Below are 17,950 nucleotides of genomic sequence, written 5' to 3'. Positions count from 1 at the left end.
TAAGAGGAGGGAACCGCAAAAGTGGCAAATAAAAATAAAAGACTTACGTGTGAGTCTAAATGATGGTTTGTTTATGGTCAAAGACAATTGTTTGGTCTTCAAACTTTGATATAAAGCCTTTTCAATTTTTTTCTTGATTTGTTCAGCACTATCAGTAGATGGGTATCGAAATATGAGCACTATAAGAATGTCCACACCTTGTTCATCTGGACTGAAGAACAAAAAAGCAGATAAAAAATGTCATTTATCTAATCATTAATGACTTTATCCTATTAGGACTCACATTAAACTTAAAAAACATAATGCATGATACATGTGCATACCAGATTTTTAAATTATCTCTAGATACAGAGATTAAAAATGAGTGTATAATAACCACGAGGTGTTGGAAGCACTGTAGAAGAAATAAAGACAACATTCTAGAAATACTGGATAAAATACATACCTGAAAACAGTTGTTCACTGTCCTTACTTAGCTCATAGTTTAGAGGGGTTTGTGGGAGGAGACGTTCGTGAAATCATGCTTTATACATACTTAAAAGGCTTGCTTTTTAAGGCATTTTGAGCAAAAGCTGTAACTAATGTCATTATTCTTTAGAAGTGGTGTGACAGGGAGGATCCTTTTGTTTACCAAACCTAGTTTCCTTTGTCTCCTGAGCACAGAGGTAGATTCCATTTCCTGGGCTTTCCTGAGGTTTACTGAAACTTTCTAATGAATGTGGCCGATGAGATATGGAAAGAAATAATGTCCCCCACTTCCAGGTCTGGCTTCTAATAAAATATCTCATAGCATTTTCCTTGCTCTCATTCTTCCCTTGTCTGCCAACCAGATGCAGAAGATCCAGCGGGCAATTTGATTTCATAATCTTGATTGGCACCCACACCCTTGCCCCAACTTCTGACTCTTTGGACTGTACCATAAAAAGGAAATAAACCTTTACTATATTAAAGCACTGACATTTTGGGGTCTGGTGGTCTGTTAATAGATAAATGATTAAAGAAAGCAGTTATAAAAGAGAATCATTTGATAAACAGTTCAAATATATAGATTTATATTGTGATGTGCAGGGTTAGAAAGCCTCAAGAAATCTTTTGAGAATGAATTTAATTTGAGAGATAAAAGAAAAGAAGAAAGGAAGAAAAGGAGAAAGAGAAAGAAGGAGAGAGGGAGGAGAGAAAAGTGGAAAGGAGAAAGGAAAAAAGTCAAGAAGGTATGAAAGAAGTGCAAGAGAAAAAGGAAAGACATGAAAAGCCATTTTAAACTAACAATAAACATGCACTGTCGTGAAAGAAAAACTTTACTGCGGAGAAAGTCATTGTCTTATGGTGGAGTAGGCTTAAAATGAGGAAAATGAAAAAGATGTTAAGATCTACTTAGCCCCTAGCTTAAGAGACCGGGGGAAGAGGGAATGTTAACTGTGTCATTCCCCCATTTCTTGTATTTGTTTCCTCTTTTTCTATCCAATAGCGGAGATTTTCTTGTCGCAAAGCACCTTATGACTTTCTATTGTGATTGGGAAATAGGTAGGAAACCTTGGGCTGCTCAAGATTTATGAAATCTCTGTGTTGCTGTAAAGACTTGCTCAGGGCAGCTAAGCAATTAGGTTCATCAAATACCTCATCTTAACAGTATTAACTTGAAATTATAAACCAAATTTACATACCTTAATTTGATAACATGAGATTTGATAAATCGACCGTCTACAGAAGAATGTCGAAATATCCTAGACATCTGATTTTTAAAAAATAAGTATTAGTCTTCAGAACTTAAAAGTAAAACAAAAAATATTTTTTAAAAGAAGCATTAGTCTTAAGAAAAGTGTTATTCCTTGTCTTATCTAGAGACTTGGGCAAAAAAAAAAAAAGATTTTCAGCTTATTCTCAGTCATGTTAATGGGTATATTGACAGTTGTAAGACTAAACCTGGGGTCTAATCTTTGTGGAACCAAATAACCACAACAAAATTGTTCACCTTTGCTAAGCCTCTGTAAAATGGGATAACAACAATATCTGCCTTATACAGTTGATTTGAGAATTAAGTGAAATTATATCACACATTTTATACCTTGTCTGGTATCTACTAAGCTATTGATGATAGTTTTAAATACTGTCAAGTAAATTAAAAGTACATGCTATTTTTTAAGACAGCATCCTTATTTCTAAGAAAGCCTACCTTGTTTGCTGCACTCATCCCAAATATGGCATCTCATCCAGTATTGATAGAATTTGTTGATTTCTTAAATGATTATGTCATCACTAGACCATTTGACATGACTTGAAATGACTTCTGCCATGTGACTCTGACACCCTCACTTGTTAGTCATCTCTATGAGAGACAGGATTTCACAACTGGTACTATGCTTGGGAATAAGTTTCACCACACTCTTATACCATCAGCATTTCATTACTTAGCTTTTCCAGTCTAAGCCATTGGAAATTTTTCAGTATTCAGGAAACTAATTTCCTAAAGGGTTCTGATTCCAGCTGGCTATTGAGGCACTGCCTTTTTGTCCAAAAAGCACTGGGCTAGCAGGGTGCAGTGACCCACGCCTGTAATCCAAGCACTTTGGGAGGCCAAGGTGGATAGACTGCTTTAGCCCAGGAGTTCCAGACAAGCCTGGGCAACATGGCAAAACTCTACCTCTACCAGAAATACAAAAATCAGCCAGAGTCATAATCTGGTCTCAAAATAAATAATAAATAGATAAAAAAATTTTAAAAAGCACTGGGCTGAGAGATATCAGTCAGAATAACAGGTCGATGTAAATTTACATAAGATCTATTTCCATGGTAAATTTTGCCCCCAATTTCTACATCCTGTCAGACGAGGGAAAGTCTCCCTCCTCACAAGATTCCTTCCTCTCCCTGACTCTTCTAATGTAGTAATAATGCCCAGTAGACTTTACCTCCTAAATGTTAAATCCATTTCCCTTGATTCAATCTCATTGCTATGGTCTCAAATCAGCTCCTTAGAAACTTGTATTTGGGCCTTTGCAGCAGCCTCCTCATGGCATGTTGATGTGGTTCTACCCTATCTTCTGTCCCCTCAGTTGTTCCCTCTGAATGCTGCAACCAGGATGATATCTTTAAAATGCAAACCTGAGTATATTAGACCCTGCCTCAAGTTCAACACAATCTTACCCCTTCATTGGCCCCTACTTTGCCCCATCCCTACCTTCAAAGTCTTCTCTCTCTCTCTCTGTCTCTCTGTCTGTCTCTCTCTCTCTCTCTCTCTTTCATTTTAAGGTGTTTATTTTGTAAAAGCTTATATGGCAATATCCTAGACAGGACTTGAACAGGTACTTAATATATATTCAGTGACAAGATTAAGCACATTAAGAGAAATAAAAGAAAACTAGGTCACCAATAACAGTTTATAGGACAATGAACCATTTTCCTGGAAGAAGAAAGATATTCAACATAAGAAAGAATAGGCCAGGTGCGGTGGCTTATGCCTGTAATCCCAGCACTTTGGGAGGCCGAGGCGGGTGGATCACGAGGTCAGGAGATGGAGACCATCCTGGCTAACAAGGTGAAACCCCGTCTCTACTAAAAATACAAAAATTAGCTGGCTGTGGTGGTGGGCGCCTGTAGTCTCAGCTACTCGGGAGGCTGAGGCAGAAGAATGGCCTGAACCTGGGAGGTGGAGCTTGCAGTGAGCCAAGATTAGGCCACTGCACTCCAGCCTGGGCAACAGAGTGAGACTCTGTCTCCAAAAAAAGAAAAAAAAAAAAAAAAGAAAGAATAAAGAACACTTACAGCAGGAAAAATCAAATTTATGTACTTAGAAATCATGTTACAGTTAACAGACAAAAGTTTGCTTAAAGTTATACTTCCTTTCTTGATTTCCATTAAAATACCACAGTTTCTCAGAATAACCATGGAGACATCACCTTTCCACCCAGAGGTGAGAGTAAAACCACTGTCCAAATAACAATGTCGCCTTCCATGCTTAATATAAGGCATATAATTACCATTTCTAGTTGAAGGCTGGTGATATTTTTTCTACTTTAACTATAGTCATTGAAAACTGTTATTAAAATTCCTGCTAAAAGGATAGCAATAGCAACAGCTAAAGCCATTCCACAATAGAAAATCAACTGTCTCAATGTCAAAACATCCCCAACAGAGGGCACTGCATATTGGGTGTTTTCTTCCACAGTTGTATGATCTGGTGCTCTGGTCTGACAATAACAGGCAAAATCACTCCATCGGTTACTTCACTTTCTGGGATAGGTAGCTCTGTTGGGGTAGCTATGGTCTCCTTGTACCCTTTTAGACTAGCTCAAACCTGTGCCTGCTCTGCAACTCTATTCTAGTTTATTCTCAAGACGTACACTAAAGAGAAAAGGTTTTGAAAGACATGCCCAATCCAGACCAGAGTCCTATTATCCCAAGTTTAGTAGCAAACATCAGAGATACTCCCATGGGAAAACAAAAAAGGTTTTCCCATAACCAATGGCAGTCAAGATAGCACCAATCTTCCATTTTCCTGTGCCTCTCACGACTCCACCAAAGGTACCTGCAAGTGCATCAAATAGATGAAGAGGAGCAAAAACAGGGCATCACTTGGTTCACAAAGGGAAATAATATCTTTGTCAATGGTAAATACATAGGCAACCACCCTCTTCAAAACAACAGTAAAACACTTGCTGCAAGTGTACACACACTGGCACACAGGAGAACAGTAAAGTGAGAACACCAAGCCTGCTCGTGATTCCTTGTTCCCACAGCATTGCCCACTCATACACAGGCTGCCACACCAAAGCCAGGGGCAACCATGTAGACTACAAAGGCCAGTTCACAGATGATGATGCCCTGAGCTTCCAGCTCTGTCACATTAATCAGTCCTGCAAGAAGTGTTCCAATTAAAACAGTCTGTCACTCAATATATACCATGAGCATACTGGGATAGCCAGCTGGATGTAGGAGCCCCACTCCTGGGAAAAGTCCCTAGTCCAACCTCCCCAAGTATTGATATGAGTTTTTTTTCCACCACATGTAGAGGAAAAGAAGTGCAGACAGGAAGAACTGGGAAGTGGTGTTGGCCCAGGCAGATGCTAACCCTCTAAGTTCCACAGTCTACAAGCAAGAGCTCATTAAGGCCCACATAGACTGCATTCTCTGTGATTCCAGTGATAACTTAAGGCAAGTTGATGCCCTGGCTTTTGTAAATATCTCCTCTGTAACCAGAACAGGAATGCTGCTGGAAGAGCAAGAATGAAAGTCATCACATAAATTTGGGCCATCCTGGTGATGTCAGGATCCGCTTAAGAGCAGGAAGATGCTGTCAGTATTGAGAAAGATGGCCCAGCAAGGAAAACAGCACAGCATCAAGCTAAGGATTCCTCTTTGAAGTATGGTCCCCACACACTTTAGGTTCTTGCCTACAAAGGATTGAGACATTAGCTTGTCACAAGGGGAGGCTAATCCAGTTTTAACTGAAATACCAGTACCATTTGCAAGTGTAACACTACTCAACTTGACTGCCCAGATGCCCACAGAATATGGGATGGATGATGCAAATAAGAAAGATCATCAACTGTGCAAGGAACACCAGGCTTTAAGCAAGGGCTACCAGCTTCTGCAGCCTAGCACCTTAGGTAGTGGGCAGTGTGCTGGCAGACTCCACACCATCCCAGATGGTAGCCAGGGCTCCATGCCATTGAGTAGAGAGGGTTCCGTGGCAGCCAGGATGAGCACGTTGGGAGATGGAAGATGGAAGCAGAGACAGGAGGCTGGGCTGCCCTGCCCTGCCCTGCCCTATCCTGCCCTGCCCTGCCCTGCCCACTAACAAACCCACTACAGGCACAGCCCTCCCAGGAAGTGGTGGATGGTCTCCTGGCCTTTGGCCACCCCCATCCCACCCTTACTCCCATCTGCTTAACTCTTTTGTAACCCCCTCCCCTGAGCCTGGTCTAGCTGGAGAGGGGCCAAAACCTCTTATCTACTGATTTAATTGCTCTTTCCTAATCACAGTAGGCTGGTTCACACCTCTGTGACTGTGCACATTCATTTTCCTCTTCCTACAACTTTTTCCCCCCCCTGGCAAATTTCTTCAATTACAACCTTACCTTACTTGAGAAACTCTAATGACAATTAAGTTAGCTCTAACTTGCTCTCCTCAAAGTTGAACACTTCTTTATTTGGGCCACCTTGTCATCTTGAATATGATTTTATTACATTAATAGCAATTATCACATTGGTTTACAATAGTGTCTCTCTCACTCTAGACTAGGCAGGGAGTGTGATTTATGTTTGTATATCCAATGCTCCACACATTGTCTGGCCCACAGTAAAAACACACAAGCTATGTTTGACAAATAAATGAGTGAATGAATAAATGAATTAATGAATTAAGAATCAACAATATGGTAAAGGGAAGAAGATGGTAACACATTGTTTTATCTGCAAATCGTGTTGCCAAGTGAAAGTAGAAATCTGTGGTTATCTGCAGAAAGGTGGGACCCAGGAGGCCCCAGTGGTGACCTCACATGTTTGGGTCATTCCTCAGGTTTGGATCAGTTCTGAGTCATGACACTTACAATTTCATTAAGCTTCTCTGAGCCCATTTTATTTCCATCACTCAGGGAACAGGGACAAAAGGTGATTTTTATATCTCTAGCACTTCTGATAAATGTCCTCTGAAATTCTGAACTGTATACATATGACACTTTGGGGAAGGCTTAAGAGTCTTATTATATCAGAGTATAAGAAAATATCAAGATTCAATTCAAACTAAAAGTGATATTAACAAACATGGTCCCCCAATGCGTCAACCTCTATTTAAAAAATGGCATATTCTGGTACAGTACAATATTGGTGTGACCTTTACTAAAAACTTACAAGTATTAATTCCATACTGCATGGCAGGCATTGGACTGATTCTTTTGTTTAAAACTCACACTACCTTAGGAGGAAAAGTATCATTCTCATCAGCTCCATTTGATAGATGAAGAAACTGAGACTCAGGATATATAATCTTGTCTAAGGTGGCACAGGAAGTGGTGGCTCTGTAATATGAACCCAGGGAAGCCATCTTTAGATCTTGTGTTAAGCGCATTAAGTGACTTTGACAACCTTGAATTAATTACATATTTGAAGACAGATGTTAAAGTTGGTGGGAGACAGGCAGGTAGGAAGGTCATGGTGAAAGAAACCCTTAAAGAAGGCATCTTTTATTCCCTGAATATAAATCTCCTAAGAGATAATCTCTTCAGAGGTTGTTTACTGTTTCTAAGTTTAACAGGGGTAGGGGAACTATTCCTCCTCAGATACCTAATCATTGTTATAACTAGTTTCTGGAAAGTTTAACTCATATTTACTTTTTTCTGTTGGAAACTCAGTAATATGATGCTTTTAATGTGATCCAAACTACAAAAACTAATTGTATCCTTTCCCTCTTTACAGTTCAAACCTAAGAATAGATCATTTTACTAGAGATTATTCTATATGAAACAAGATAGTGTGCTCATGGTAAAATGGGGTAAAAAAACTTCACCTTAAAATCAGATACCAATTGTAGTCTTTGGTTTGAACTCCAGCATTAAAAAACAAAATAACATATTTGAAACAATACATATGGCTCTGACTAATTAGCTTCATACCACTCAGGTACTGTTTTTGGCAAGTTTGAGCTTGCATCTTTCCTTTGGTTGTGAACTAAATGCAGATTAAGTCCTCAAGGAAGATCAGTAGTTACTGCATGCCAGGTAGGGAATCCCTTTTGAGGTCCACCCATGAAAATAATCAGGCAGGTTATGCAAATTTCCTGTTACTGTCAAGGGAATATGTGCCAGCAGAGGGCAAAAACACCAACAAAACTGATTCTTTTCCTCTTTCCTCTCCAGGAAAGCTTCCTGCTGACTCAAGGGGATTTTTCTTCTTCTGAACTCCTATTATGGGAATGGATGAAATCACTTACAGAGCCACAGAAGGAAACAAAGCAAAGCCAGGATCATGAGTTGGATTATCTGGAGGCCTAGGCCAATGGGGAATTATTGCTTGCAGTCACTTATCAAGCAAATAAACTTTTCCTTCTTTCTTATGAAATGTATTTAAGAAGCTGAAATTACTTAAATGATAATGAGTTGTGAGAAAAGAATTGTAGCAGATATTTGTTCTCTATCCAAATTGCACTGAGTGGGGAGGTGTACCCATACCCCAGCTTCGAGAATTGACTGATAACAGTTCACACCTGCACTTCTCCAGAGGATTGTCCTTGTCTGACCTGAACATCTTGTTTAGTAATGTCTGGTAGGCTATGCTCTACCTTCCCTGGGCAGATCCACTGGTATAAGACAAACAACCCAACCCTCTAATTTCTGGGAAGAATCACCTCCGTGATTAATCTAAGCTCCAGATCTCCCAGAGAAATCATGCTGAGGCTACATTTTTGAAACTACATCTTTATCTAGCTTCTTCCTTTGCCCTTTCCTGCTGTCCTCACTTCCTTATGAATTTTGTTCTGAAAGATCTTGATTAATAAATTATTTAATCAAGATCCCCCAGGCATAAGTTCTGTGTTTTGGAATATAACCTATACAAAAATAAATTAATTGGTACTAGATAATGCTCTGCTATGCATCTATTTCAATGTCTCTATTCTTTGGAAGTTCTGTCATCACACATCCCCAAGTTTTACGTAAGGTTTTTAGCTAACAACCAGGAAAAGAGTCAATAAACTTAAATGAAAAAGTGTTTTTAAAGGTAATATTTTTTGTCTCTAAAGAAGTTTTTGTATTGTAAATGTTAATCTCTTAAAATAGAGGGGAACGAAGAATGAAAAAAGAAATATCTTTAAGATGTCCTTTTAAAACATAGTCCCTCAAGCTAGTTGTTGTAGTTTTAGAATATAAAGAGCCCAGTAAAGATGGTTTCAGTGAGAAGCTATTATTAAGAAATGAGATTAGAAAGTTATGGAGTCAACATCTGTAGCCTTTTGATACTGAAAATTCTGCGTAGTGGATGGGAGTCATGAGAATTTTCCAGTCTTTATTTTGGAAATCGTTTACCTATCCAACTATAATAACTGTCATGTCATTTATAGTATTATCTTTTTGGATTGTCCTGAGCATTCAGTTCCAAAGTGAAGTCAATGTATCATAGAACATATGGAAAAATTCCAGAACTTGTGTTTATATTTATTTTTATCTAAAGAAACAATTTTTTACAGCATTGGCTTTGAGGTGTGGGATCTTAGCAGAAGTACATTAATTACTGGATGCTCCCAAGGGGAAAATGGAAACCAGTCTGTTAGAAAGATTGCTTGTCCTAGGATATGCACTTGATAAATCATTCCTGCATTCCATTTAGTTAAATAGTGATACTTCACACATTAATTTTAAGTAATTAATATTACTTTAATCACACGAGCAAGTCTCAGTATGTAAACAATTAGTATCTTGTTTTAATTACTAGACTAGTCATTTTTTTTAACTTTGGCAAAAACGATGGAGTACTGTCAAAATATAAATCCAGTTTTTAAACAAAACAGTTCCATGCAAACTCTACCACATGTATGGCTTTCATATGGCTTTTGGGCATAGAAAGATGGTAGAGACAGACAATCTTCAACATTTTTGCTGAAGAACCATGATTTAAAGTATTAATATATCATTAAAGTGGATATGTTTCACTCACCTCCTCTCTTTGCCACCAATGAAAAATAACTGAGAACTTGTTGGGGGAGTGGCAAGACGGCTGCCCAGATACAGCCAGAAAGGAACTTTCCCAATGAGAGAGACCAAAATATTGAGTAAGCCAACATACACCAAACAGATCTCTGGGACAGAAAACACTCAGAGTTGATAGAGAGGCAATGCAGACACAGAGGTTGAAGACGAGGAAGCTGGCAACTCTATGTGGTCTTGCCGGATGTTAGGACTAGCTTCCGGCCCTGAATAGCAACTAGGGAAGGGGTGAATGAAGTGACTGTGAGGCAATTCACTCTTGCTGGGGATCTTTAGGATCATACCTACAAGAGATCCCACGACCCCCATAGATACTGGAATTGGCAGTGGGATCTGCCTCGAGAGTAGGCAGAGAGAGCTCCTGCCTGCATGGATCCCAGAGGGTTTTGCATGTGGGGCAGCTACAGCAAAACATGGCCATAGGAACCCATCCTCCAAGGCTCTCCCCCTTCCTCCAAATAGCTCTGACCTCTGCTGACTGCAGGGCCAGGAGAGAGCAGGGCTGCCTTTCTCATGAGACTAGGGTGTGTTTCTTCTGTACAGCTGGCTGTCCACCAGCCCCACCCAAGGATGCTACCTGGCTGCTCCCACAAGAACATGCACACAGCAGAGCCTCCACTGCCCAGTATGAGTGCTTTACTGGTTTGCAAGCATATCTGCTCCCCAAGCAGAGCCAGTCTCCAATCCCAAGAGGCCAGAAGACAAAGCTGCAGGCTCAGTCTCAACCCCGTCGGGTTAGAGCACATAGTTCAGGAGTGCCAAGCTGAGATCTGTGGCTGGTGCTTGAGCAGGGGAAGAGCCCCCACTCTCAGAACACTGAGAAGAGTGAGACATGGATTCATGGGCTGGTACAGAAGCTGGTGTGCCTCCCTCTACAGGGATAATCCAGAAAGAGTGTGGCCTGTCTGACAGCCACTGCCTCTGCCCAAAGAAGCACCACAGCTCCGGACACCTAACAGCCCAGTGATCGGGATACAGAAGGCTTGGGACAAAACCAGCTGGTTGGGCCAGATACTCAGGAAGCAAACAGAAGGAAACTTGGGTGAGGGAGAACAAGCTGGGCAGGCCCCACAGCTATCTGCTGGGCAAAAAAACTGAGCCACGAGCACCACATAAGCTGCATACCCATGACAACACCACCCTGCCCAGAGATCCCTCACCCTTGACAGTAGGTCAAAGCATCAACAGACCACCTTCAGATATACCCCACAACCTGCTCTGACTCCATCAAGCTTCCACAACATTACATGTCTCTTGGCAACTTAATCTTTGGCTTGGACTGTCACTAGTAGAGGCAGAAACACAGCCTGCCTGGGCACCCCTTTAGGCTAAGGAAATGAGGGCATGGTGCCAGTGATTAAAGGGGGCCCCCTAAGGCACAGGGATGGGCCTAGTAAGAGCATCATCTCTCTTCAAAGCCCCAACCACAGAGCACTGTTGCAAACACACTGAAATACCCAAGAGCAGGGCAGCTAACAGCCTATCTGCCAGTCGTTACTCTTAAGCACCATCTACTGGATCACAGTCTTAATTGTAACACCAACAAAATTCTTCCAGAACACATGCTTATGAAACCCATGCAAGAATCTAGCCACAAATAAAGACCAGTACAGAACTCTGGCCCTCTGAAAGCACCAAGAAATGAAGACAACAGACTATACTCAACTTATACAACAGCCAAAATCTCAAGGGAAATAAAGAATGAAAAAAAAAAAAAAGCCCCATTCAAACGACAGCAAATTCAAAAAGATAAAGGAACATGAGATCTCTCATATGAAAAAGAATAGGTGCAAGAACTCTGGCAATTCAAAAAGTCAGACTGTCTCCTTGCCTGCAAACAATCACCCTACTTCCCCAGCAATGTTTCTTAACCAGATTGAAATGACTAAAACTACAGACATAGAATGTAGAATGTGGATAGCAAGGATACTCATTGAGATGCAGGAGAAAGTTGAAATCCAATCCAATGAATCCAGTAATATGATCCAAGAGGTGAAAGATGACATAGCCACTTTAAGAAAGGATCAAACTAAACTCCTAGAATTGAAAAATTTACTACAGGAATTTTATAATACAGTTGGAACAACAGAATAGACCAAGCTGAGGAAAGAATCTCAGAGCTCGAAGACCAGTTCTTTGAATCAACTTAGGCAAAAATAAAGAAAAAAGAAATTTTAAAAAAGAACAAAACCTCCAAGAAATATGAGATTATATAAAGAGACCAAACCTATGACCCACTGGCATTCCAGATAGACAAGAAGAGAGAGGAACAACTTGCAAAACATATTTAAGCACAGGATCCACAAAAACCTCCCCAATCTCACTAGAGAAGTTGACATGCAAATTCAAGAAATTCAAAGAACTCCTACAAGAGGCAATATAAGACAGCAATCCTCAAGGCATACGGTCATCAGATTCACCAAGGTCACTGCAAAAGAAAAAAAATATCTTAAAGTTAGCTATAGAGACAAGTCAGGTCACTTATAAATGGAACCTCATCAGGCCATCTCAGCAGAAACCTTATAAGCCAGAAGAGGCTGGGGACCTATTTTCAGCGTCCTTAAAGAAAAGAAATTCTAACCAAGAACTTCATTCCCTGCCAAACTAAGCTTCGTAAGTAAAGGAGAAATAAAATCATTTTCAGATATGCAAAAGCTAAGGGAATTCGTTACCACTATCAGCCTTACAAGAGGTCCTTAAGAGAATGCTAAATGTCAAAATGAAGGAACAATACCAGCTACCACAGAAACACATTTAAGCACATAGCCCACAGACATCATAAAGCCACTATACAATCATCTACAAAACAATCAGCTAACAACATGACAGGAACAAAATATCACATATCAATATTAACTTAAATGTCAGTGGTCTAAATGTCCCACTTAAAAGGCATACAGTGGCAAGTTGGATAAAAACACAAGATTCTACAATCTGCTGCCTTCAAAAGAACCATCTCACATGTAAGGACACTCATAGGCTCAAAGTAAAGGGATGGAGAAAGATCTGTCATGCAAACAGAAAACAAAAAGCAGCAAGAATGGTAAAGAAGGAAAAACAAGGCCATTACATAATGATAAAAGGATCAATTCAACAAGAAGACTCAGCCATCCAAAATATATATGCACCCAACATTGGAGCACTCAGATTCATAAAACAAGTTCTTCTAGACCTACGAAGACTTGGACAGCTACACAATTATGGTGGGAAACATCAACAGTCCCACTGATAGCATTACATAGATCATTGAGGCAGAAAACTAACACAGAAATTGTGGACAAAAACTTGACACTTGACCAACTGGACCTAACAAACACCTACAGAATACTACACCCAACAACCACAGAATATATATTTGTCTCATCTGCATGTGGAATATACTACAAGATAAATCAAGTATTTGCCCATAAAGCAAGCCTCAATAAATTAAAAAAAAAAACCACAGCAAGCACACTCTCATACCACAGTGTAATAACAATAGAAATCATTACCAAGAAGATATCTCTAAACCACACAACTACATGGAAATTAAACAACTTGCTCCTGAATTACCTTTGGGTAAACAACAAATTTAAGGCAAAAATCAAACATTTCTTTGAAATTAGGGACAGTAAAGTCACAAGACATCAACATCTTTGAGATGCAGCTAAAGCAGTGTTAAGAGGAACGTCTATAGCACTAAACACCTACACCAATAAGTTCGAAAGATCTAAAATTAGCAATCTAACAATGCACATAGAGAAACTAGAAAAACAACAACAAACCAACACCAAAGCTAGCAAAATAAAAGACAATTAAAATCAGAGCAGAACAAAACTAAATTGAGACACAAAAGTCTGTAAAAAAAGATCAACAAAACCAAATTTTTGGTTTATTGAAAGAATAAACAAGACTGATAGCTATCTAAATTAGAAAAAAAGAGAGACAATCCACATAAGTACAATCAGAAATGACAAAGTTGACATTACAACCAATCCCACAGAAATACTCAGTCTATTATGAACACCCCATGCATGTAAATTAGAAAACCCAGAGGAAATAGATAAATTATTGGTAACATATAACCTCCATGATCGAACCAAGTAGAAATTGAAAACCTGAACAGACCAATAACGAGTTCTGACACTAAATCAGTAATAAAAAACCTACAAACAAACAAAATCCCTGGACCAGATGAATTCACAGCCAAATTGTACCAGACACACACAGAAAAATGGGTACCAATCCTACTGAAATCATCCAAAACATCAGGAAGAAAGGAGTCCTCCCTAATTCATTCTACAAAGCTAGCATCATCCTATACCAAAATTTGACAAAGACACATGAAAAAAGAAAATATCAGGCCAATACTCCTTATAAACATAGACGCAAACATCCTCAACCAAATACCAGCAAACCAAATCAAGCTGCACGAAAAGTTAATTTGCCACAATCAAGTAGGCTTTATTCCTGGGATGCAAGTGGCTCAACATACACAAATCAATAAATGTGATTCACCATATGAACAGAATTAAAAACAGAATGATCATCCCAATAGATGCAGAAAAAGCTTTTGATAAAATCCAACATCCCTTCCTGATAAAAACCCTCAACAAACTAGGCATTGAAGGAACATATGTCAAAATAATAAGAGCTATCTATGACAGACCCACAGCCAATATCACACCGAATGGGCAAAAGCTGGAACCATTCCCCTTGAGAACTGGAACAAAATAAGGATGCCCACTCTCTCCACTCCTATTCAACATAGTACTAGAAGTCCTACGCAGAGTAATGAGGCAAGAGAAAAAAGTAAAATCATCCAAATAGAAAAAGAAGTAGTTAAACAATCTATCTTCACAAATGATATGATTCTATGTATAGAAAACAAAGACTTCACAAAAAAACTCCCAGAATTGATAAACTTCATTAAAGTTTCAGGATACAAAAAATCAACATAAAACAATTAGTAGCATTTTAAAACACCAATAATATTCAAGCTGACAGCAATATCAAGATGCAATTCCATCTACAATAGTCACAAAAAGAATAAAATACCTAGGAATACATCTAATCGAAGAGGTAAATGATCCCTACAAGGAGAACTACGAAACGCTGCTGAAAGAAATCAGAGACAAAACAAACGTTGTCTCATAGACATGATCATGGATTGGAAGAATCAATACCATTAAGATGACCATACTGCCCAAAGCAATTTAGAGACTTAACACTATTTTTATCAAAGTACCAAGATCACTTTTTACAGAATTAGAAAAAAAAAAGCTATTCTGAAACTTATACGGAACCAAAAAAGGGTCCAAATCACCAAAGCAATCCTAAGCAAAAAGAAAAAAGGCAGAGGCATCACATTACATGAACTTTTAGGGAAATGATTTTCGATTTAAAGTTGTGCATCCAAACTTTCAACTGAGTGAAATACAGAATACAGGATTTTTTCAGTATGAAATAATTCATAAATTTTACATCCCATGAACTTTTTCTTAGAAAAGGTACTTGAGGGCATATCTTACTATATCAGTGAAAACATGGGATGCAAGAAGCAATGGATCTCACAAAAGCATGCAGTCCTGTCCTGGTTAGGTTTACCTTCGTAAAGTGGACCTACAGTGCAACTAATTGAAATTGAACAGGAAACATAAGGTTTTAGAAAAGAAGATTTAAAGAAATATCAAGACCTTGGAAATGTCTGATAATACAGTAAAATGGTAGAGGGGTTACACACACACGAAAGAGAGAGAAAATATATTCATACTTAATTCCAGGAACATTATTTGAATGGCATAAGAACTGTGGTAATAATTGTAAAAAACAAAAACTCTATTTGAATAGCCATGGAAATGGAAATGCTCTTATTGCTTTTCAACATTTAAAATCAACTTATGTAAATAACGGATAAATTGTAAATATTTTCTCACATTGTGAATAATACAGAGAAAGGATAGTATAGTGAGGGAGAATGGGAATGCTAAAGTTCTCATCTTTTATTAAAGGAGATCAGTGTCTGAAGCTAATCATAAAGAATTGTATTAACATAGTGCTCTTTCTATTTGGCCATTAATTCTTGGTTCTAGAATAACTCTTATCAGTTTAAAAGACTACAATCCAAGCTAATATACTGCATTTTGCTAAACAAATCTATGATCTCCATAGCCATGCTTTTCATGGGACAAAAAATGGAAGACTATTCTCTTTGCCTTTCTGCTATGACAGTTAAGGAGATGGCTCACCCAATATACTTAAAAAATTAGAAATAACTTGATAAATACATAAGCTATTTAAAAAACAAAATATGTGAGTCATAACTAGATTTAAGATTAATATCAAGAATTATAGATATACCATGTCTTTTTATATAATCTTTTTAAGTGCTGTCAAAATAAACAAACTGTTAAGCTGATTGTGGCAATTCTATATTCTTATGTTAAAAAAGAATAAAGAAAATGAATCGAAAAAGATAAAATCAAGAGTTAAAAATAGAGAAACATTTGTTTCCACCAACAATTTCTCAGGAGTTAATTAGTTGCCTGCTCTAATCTACTATATACATTTGATGGTGCACACAGTATACTGAATATTTTATACATATTAAGCAATTTAATCCTCACGACTATATGACTTACATACTATATTATCTCCATTATACAAAAGAAGAAATTGAGACTCAGTTCCTATATAACACCCACGTTCAAAGTGATGCAAAAGACACATTAATAAACATTTAAAATTTCTGTTGAGCTTACCATTCTTTCAATCTGATGACTCCTTTCTATAAACTCTCTTGAAGATCTTATGCCATAATTTTCTTTATATTTGATATTTGTGACTTTAAAAGAGGCAAGGTAATAGAAAGACTTATCATCTGAAAGGTAAAACAAACAGAAGTCTCATGGTTAAAGGTAATAAGTTGTTTTGTCCCCTATGTCTTGCCCACACCTGCTAAATAGGCTACAACAATGCAGTTTATTTCTACTTAGTGCAAAAATTCTTGCAGACACTTTTCACATATTCTGTAATTTCACCACTGCTGCTGGTTAAAATAAAAAATTCTGATCCCAAAGTACTCATACATAACACTCCATTTATAGATATTTATGCATATCAAAATAGTCATAAAATTGGACATGCAACATACAGTGGAAAGATAATATCTAAAGCAATTGCTGAAAGTCATATAAATGTCATCAGTTCCCTCAAAGAATTGCTAACAGATATATCAGACATAAGCTGTATTATGAAGATACATTGAACAAGCTGTCAAATTTTTTTATGTTACTGCTAAGCTTACTTAAGCAGAAGTCCATATTTATTGTTTTCACCTTCTTTTTTTCCCATTCATTCCCTAATTCTCTGCAATCTGTTCCTAACACACCACTAAAGCTGTCTTTGTCAAGGACAGCCGTTGTAATGTCTTTCATGGTTTTGTTTGTTTGTTTTACTCCTTGATTTCCTTGTAGCCTTCATCATGTTCCCTGAAAACCTATCTTTGGTTTTATGAAGCCATCTTCTAGTTTTCTTCCTCCTCCCTGGCCACACGTTGCAGTTATCTTGGTGAGCTCTTTATTTCCACCCTTCTCCTTGGCATTCAAAGATTCTGCCTTTGACCTGGTCATATTAAGTACTTTTTGGTAATCTTAACTGGGATGGCCTTACCCACTAACTATTTATTGATGACTCCTAAATTCTTTATCTTCAGACCAAATCTTTGTCATGAGTTTCAATTCTACATCAACTGACTTCAGAAGACTGCTTATTGCACATTAAATAGGCACCTCTAATATATTTTCAAAGTGAAATAATCATTTACTCCCTTATTTACTTAAACCTGCTCCACTTCCTATATTTTCTATCTTTGTGAACAGCTCTAACATCCACATGGTCACCCAAGGCTTGGTTTCATCCTCATTTCCAATATCCAATTAATTTTTCAGTCTTTAAATCCTGTAACTATAACCCATTTAATCTCTAATCTCTCTCTCTCTCTCTCTCTCCCTCTTTTTGAGAGGGAGTCTCACTCTGTTGCCCCAGCTGGAGTGCAATGGCACTATTCCAGCTCACTGCAACCTCCACCTCCTAGGTTCAAGTGATTCTCTTGCCTCAGCTTCCTGAGTAGCTGGGATTACAGGGGCACGCCACCACACCCGACTAATTTTTGTATTTTTAATAGAGAACAGTTTCACCGTGCTGGCCAGGCTGGTCTCGAACTCCTGACCTCAAGTGATCCTTGAGCCTTGGCCTCCCAAAGTGCTGGGATTACAGGT

General features: G+C 38.4%; 1 protein-coding gene across 1 annotated transcript in view; it reads right to left on the bottom strand.

Moving 5' to 3' along the window:
- Positions 1-17,950, bottom strand: part of TMPRSS11F (transmembrane serine protease 11F) — a 125,467-nt gene that overhangs the window by 19,364 nt on the left and 88,153 nt on the right. The window contains exons 4-6 of the mRNA XM_054485450.1: positions 16,433-16,551; positions 1,665-1,732; positions 48-211 (exon numbers count right to left, since the gene is read on the bottom strand). Coding sequence (XP_054341425.1) covers positions 48-211; positions 1,665-1,732; positions 16,433-16,551 — 351 coding nt within the window. The remainder of the gene's footprint in view (positions 1-47; positions 212-1,664; positions 1,733-16,432; positions 16,552-17,950) is intronic.

Source organism: Pongo pygmaeus, chromosome 3, assembly GCF_028885625.2.
Source record: "Pongo pygmaeus isolate AG05252 chromosome 3, NHGRI_mPonPyg2-v2.0_pri, whole genome shotgun sequence".
In the NCBI taxonomy this organism is placed as follows: Eukaryota; Metazoa; Chordata; class Mammalia; order Primates; family Hominidae; genus Pongo; species Pongo pygmaeus.
The sequence above is the reverse complement of the archived record's forward strand: the minus strand, read 5'-3'. Positions and strand labels throughout refer to the sequence as shown.